At 31.3% G+C, this 5,827-nt stretch overlaps 2 protein-coding genes across 2 annotated transcripts; one reads left to right on the top strand and one right to left on the bottom strand.

Moving 5' to 3' along the window:
- The first annotated feature begins 569 nt into the window (after positions 1-569).
- LOC145124657 (uncharacterized) lies at positions 570-2,958 on the top strand. The gene is made up of 4 exons (XM_079060074.1): positions 570-790; positions 1,255-1,856; positions 2,184-2,291; positions 2,770-2,958. Exons 1-3 carry the CDS (start codon positions 709-711, stop codon positions 2,283-2,285), a joined length of 786 nt encoding a protein of 261 aa, XP_078916200.1. The 5' UTR covers positions 570-708; the 3' UTR covers positions 2,286-2,291; positions 2,770-2,958.
- Positions 2,959-4,036: 1,078 nt separating this feature from the next.
- LOC145126067 (uncharacterized) lies at positions 4,037-5,434 on the bottom strand. The gene is made up of 3 exons (XM_079061472.1): positions 5,287-5,434; positions 4,967-5,180; positions 4,037-4,247 (listed from the first exon to the last, which is right to left on the bottom strand). Exons 1-3 carry the CDS (start codon positions 5,402-5,404, stop codon positions 4,217-4,219), a joined length of 363 nt encoding a protein of 120 aa, XP_078917598.1. The 5' UTR covers positions 5,405-5,434; the 3' UTR covers positions 4,037-4,216.
- Between the last annotated feature and the right edge of the window lie 393 nt (positions 5,435-5,827).

Below are 5,827 nucleotides of genomic sequence, written 5' to 3' on the forward strand. Positions count from 1 at the left end.
ACATATAATTCAATATTTTATTATTGTTTTTTTTGTCATAGCTTTTAATAAGTAATAATCGGTATAAACAGAATATATTATTGAATCTATTTTTATTTATATCATTATAAAATGTGTATTTTGTATTGTTATAAAGTACTATGTTTGTGTTACGTATATTATATATGATATGTTTTTTGTTTTTCATATATTATATTGTTGAAATATGATTTTTTTACGGACAATAAAATCACAAAAATTTGATGAATTACATTTTATTTTCTATTGAACCAAATATTTTTTTTAAAATTACTTGCACCATTCCAATCTTTTCATTGTTCGGAATGCAACCTTAGTTTAATACAGCAGAGTTATTACAGTATATTTTATCGTTTCATATATATCAATTCGTTAAATAACAGTATTTTTTTTAATCAACTCATAAAGTTGTTATATATCTTTTAAATTATTATTTTTTAACAAAAATGGGTTTAGCTATTTTAGACATCCCCATCCCGCCCCCATACACCCTACCCCACCTCTACAAGACTACACCGTCGGCAACCTGCCAAAAGCACCAGTGGCACAAATCTTAACTTGAATCTTTCGTCACACGAGATTCATCCATTAGTCTACTGAAGGCCCTACTTGCGATTTACAGTGAGACAAAGAAGAGGAGACAACCATCCCCAAATTCCTCTTTCTCTATTTCATCTCTATAATTCAATCATGCCATCAGGTGCTAAGAAGCGAAAAGCTGCCAAGAAGAAGAAGGAGGTTAATAACTCATCCACAACTAACCCTCATCAGGGTACGGACATACCCTCAATCTCTCTCCTTATTTCTTTATGTTCTTGCTTTAATCCAGCGATTCACACCCAACCCACTTGCTATTCAATCTTTTTATGGTGTTTCAGTGTGTTGGGTGTGGCCCGATTTCGCTCAAAAGTGTTGATTAGTTTATTGCGAAAAGTTAAACGTGTTTAGCGCTTAACTGTTTATACATCTGTCTCTCAATTTTTTTCTGCATCTATTCGTTGTCGATTTGAATTCGTTTCGTAAAGTTGGTTTGTGGGTCTAAGCTTAACTGTGTCGGGACTTGGATTTTAGTATAAATTTGGTAATGAAAGGAGTAGATTTTAGCACTTTTGAGTTGTTTCACGAGCTCACCCATCAACTATTGTCTACTTCTTTAGACTTTAGGGCTTATTTCAAGCTCAATTTAGGGGTTATTATTGTATTCTTACTCGTCTTTAATGGATCCGACCATGCCAGGGGAGAATGAAGCTTCACAGGACAACCAAAACGCTCAAGATCCATCGGTAGAGGTGGAGAACAGAGCAGACGATTCATCTGAAATCAAATCTAAGGACGCAAACGGGGAAGAAAGTAATATTGAGATTGAAACAGGTGAGAAACCCAAGAGCTCAAATGGTAGTAGTTCGAGTTCTAGTGATACTTCAGATGAGGATTCAAATGAGAAGAAAGAAGTTGTTCTTGAACCTGAAGCTGAACAGACAACTGATAAAGTTGAAGAGCTGGAGATTCCCCCCATTGTCGATCCAGTTGATGAAACCAAAGCTCCAGCAGTTGAATCTTTGCCTGAAACAATACCTGATGAAGTTGTAGAATCCGAGGTTTCCCCCATTGTTGAACCAGTTAACCCTGTACAAGAGGCAGTAAAAGTGTATGATGAAACAAAGAACGAAGAGAGACAAGAATTAGTTGTGCCTGAAGCTGTAGAAGAACAGATTACCATTAGTGAAGATGCTTTGAAGGATGAAATCCCAATTTCTAGTGTAGATGAATCAGTTTCAAAAGAGGTTTCTCAAGATCATGCAGATTCAGTTGAGCACTCTGATAGACACCTAAAACAGGTATGCTATGATGCCATATACTAACGAATTTAGGGTTATAAACTTATAATGATTATGCAATATCTTTATACTTTTCTTTGTGTTTTTTTGACATTGCTTTAATCGGGTAGATTTTTAAAATACAATTGTGTAGTGTAATGGGAAGAAATGAAAGTAAGATGCTATAAATATAATAAACAAGTGAATAAAAGTACGTTGCTATTTCTTGCAATTATCCCTAATTCGCGAGAAATAATTATTTTACAAAGATTAGTGGCTAGTTAGAGTGGTGGATCAATATTTTATATAAATATTCAGAATTTTATAAATTTGTGAAAATGAATGCAGGCAGTGGTAGATCCACCTCCAGTTCCACTAGAAGAGAGAAAATTGACTTCCTGGTCAAATTGCTGTGGAATGTTCGAGGTGTTTGCAGGGTCAGGGAGGTAATTTCAGGTCGGGGTTCTCTTCCAACTTAATAATTATTTTTGTGACCTTCTACTGTGACTGTGACTGTGACTGTGACTGATCTGAATATTAAAATGGAAAAAACATAGATCTGATCTGGATCTATAAAATTAGTTAAATATGTTTGGATCTTGGATTGTACCATCAAATCTAATTCAAACATTGTATAATTAAATATTGGTTTCATTCAAATTTCAAAGTACGCAAATTAATTATCTAGGGGAATTTTAGACATTTGACACAGTCAAATACTAATATGAGAGAATGACGACACATTTGAAGAAATGGAAGGCAAAAATAAACCAGGACAAATTTGTAAAAAGTCGGGATTTAACAGTTAATGGGAAAAGCCTTTTTTTCTTGACTTTGTCTGTTAAGTTGTTATTTCTGCATTAAATAAGAAACACTCGTGTATAGCTTACAAGATTTGTGTTTTAACATTTCTCGTTTGTTTTCTTGAATACAGAAAATTGATCATATAAAAAGCCATGGAGTCATTTGATGAAATCTTGTTAAACTACAAAACATAGGTTTTGTTCCAGAACAAGAGAGCTTCACCAAATTCTGTTCACTGTTTACTGTGTTCTTATTATTATTATTTTTTTCTTTTTCTCTCGTGACACAAAATAGTATATTTTTTCTTTTTTCAGTTTTATTTTTGTGGGTGTGTTGTTATGGAGCTTTTTTTTTTTTTGTGTGTGAAATATGTTGTTGGTGCGTTGAGTCCATGGCTATACGCTTTTATAGTAATCGATATATTCAGAGTAGCTGTATTGTTGGAGTTTTAATTCCAATATGGATTGATTTGTGATATCTTAAATCACATTTCAGATGATATGATATCATGTGTTAAGAGTTTTTGATTTATCGAAATTGAGGTTATTAACCCCATAAAGTAAATATTTTCTATTTTCTAATAAAATTTCAGCTTTTTTAAACTGTCCGATAATGTTTATTATACGTTATATACAATTATTGCCGTTTAGGATAATTACAGAAATGGTCCCTTGGTCCCTGAGTTATAGTGAATGGTTCATTGCATTTCAGAAATGGTATGTCTAATAGCAAATTACAGTGTTGGTGTCTTTCTAATAGCGAATTAGAGAAATGGTTTTTTGTCTAATAGCAAGTTTATATTAATCGTCTTTTTGTTTTACAAAAATTACAGAAATGTTTTCTAAACTTATGCAAATGGTTCCTGTTTAATTGAAAAAAAAAAACAAAATATACAAAAATGGTCCCTTTTTTCTATAAATTATAGAATTGGTTTATAGAAATAATGATTTACATACAAAATTACAGAAATTCGCTCTGCCTAGTAGTAAATTAACAGAAATGGTTGGTCCTGTGTTTCATAAAATTATAAAAAGTCTCTCTAATTTACCAGCATAGTCCCTATATTTCACAAAAATTATAAAAATAGACCCCGTATATAGCAGACCATTACTAAAAGTCTAAAATAATATAAAAAATATAGGATTAATAAACATACCGACCATCCCATTAGCTACTTAATATAACATTGTGTGCATTATAAAAAGAGGTGCAGTATTAAATATAATATACAAAAAAAATAATAATAATAATAATAATAATTATTGCAATGCATATTTTTCTAGAACGATGGGTCACCACCTTAAAACTTGGGTTATAACTTTTTTAATTTAAAACTGTTAATTTTAGTGATATGATCACTAAAAGACCACCTTAATTTCGGTGGCAACACGTACATAAAAAGAAACGTGAGGCTTTATTTATTTATTCTTGTTATAAATTCCACAAATACAATTGTATAATTTGCATCGTATAAATTATGTAACAGAAATTGAAAAATAAGAAATCAAGTCTCCAAGACATAAATTTGTAGCCACCTTTTAATTCTATTGCGTTGATACGCGAATTGAGTTGAGTTACTAAACGGATTTTAAATTGCTCCATCGTTTTCTGAAAATTACAAATGGGAAAAGTTAGGTTCGCATTATGTAAAATTTCATAAAGTACATTTTAAGATGTACTTTTCTTAAGACAAAATAAAAGTAACAGTACTAAGTTTTATCTTCACCACTTCTTTTAGACTCATGGATAAGGGTGTAATCGAGCCCAATTGAATCAATCGTGTATTGCCAAATTTGAAACCCGACTCGACTAATTAAAAGATCAGGCTCAAAACTCGACTCGGACCTCAATTTCAAACTCGGACTCGAGCTTAATAAAGTAATCGATACATTCGAGCTTGACTCAACTCGACTCGACTAATTATTAAAAAGATAAAATTACATTAAATTGAAATAGAAATACAACTAAGCATAAAAGTATAAATGTAACTAAGCTCGATTAAGCTCATGAGTTTCACGAGCCACATATTTCAATACTTGAATCGACTTGAACTGAGTCGATTTCGAGTCGGTCTCGAGTATCTCACAAGCTATCTCGACTCAGTTACACCCTATTCATGGAAAAGAAAATACGAATACTATATGTATTATTTTTTCTGTAAATTGTTTTCTCAAATGTGAACTTAATATTTTATATGTTGTAAAAGAAAATCATATATGTTACGTTTATTCAACCTTTTGAAAAATTAGAAAATATTTTGTCCAAGTATATGTGCTCATGTCATATTGAATAAAAACACCATTAATATTTAGAGTACTAAAAGATACCCCATGGCATTAAGAGCGAGACCCAATATAGTAGTTGCGAATGATACTTCTACAAGCCACATAATTAATTGCCAAACGATATAATCGTTTCTTTGAGATGATTTTGATGCTAAATATACAACAGTCGCACCCAAAAATGCTATACCGAAGCCTATCATTGCATTCGAGAAGTCAATTGATGACATTAATTCTTTCAGAAAATCAGATCTTGAACCTGTTGATACATATATACAAACGTTACAAGTTAGAACCCTAGCTAGTATTTTGCATGCATGCATTATATTTGTATGTGTGGTTGTGGGAGAAAGAAGGATATATACCAATGATGGAAGCATCGTTGACAGTTTCTTTATATATATCCCTGTAATAGATTTCTAAAATCACGACGTTCAGTATCATAACAGAATACATCATCGATCTTATTATATCACTAGCCATTTTTACTGTTTTTTCAGGGTAAGGTTAAAGGGTATGTGTCTAATTGTCTTTAGATCATGTTTTATATTCTTTTATGGGTGTCTTTTCTTTTGTTCTTTTCTTGTTAACGATGATTGCGCAAAAGGTGTTTCTTGGGATTCGACGGTAATCGTATTATATTTATATGGTATCTTTAGACATATGTATATTCTTTGGTTAAGGCTTTTGGTCACTGCTTTAGATCAATTCTTGAGAAAAGCTTTTTATTATTCCTATCTAGATGTCTTGCATACTTGTTTAAGACTCTACATGATATTTTGTTTTCTTCTTTTGGGTTGGACATATATATATATATATATATATATATATATATATATATATATATATATATATATATATATATATATATATATATATATATATATAGGGAAAAGTTCAATAGAG

Source organism: Lactuca virosa, chromosome 7 (genome assembly GCF_052849685.1).
Source record: "Lactuca virosa cultivar CGN04683 chromosome 7, Lactuca_virosa_CGN04683_v6, whole genome shotgun sequence".
NCBI classification, from domain to species: domain Eukaryota; kingdom Viridiplantae; phylum Streptophyta; class Magnoliopsida; order Asterales; family Asteraceae; genus Lactuca; species Lactuca virosa.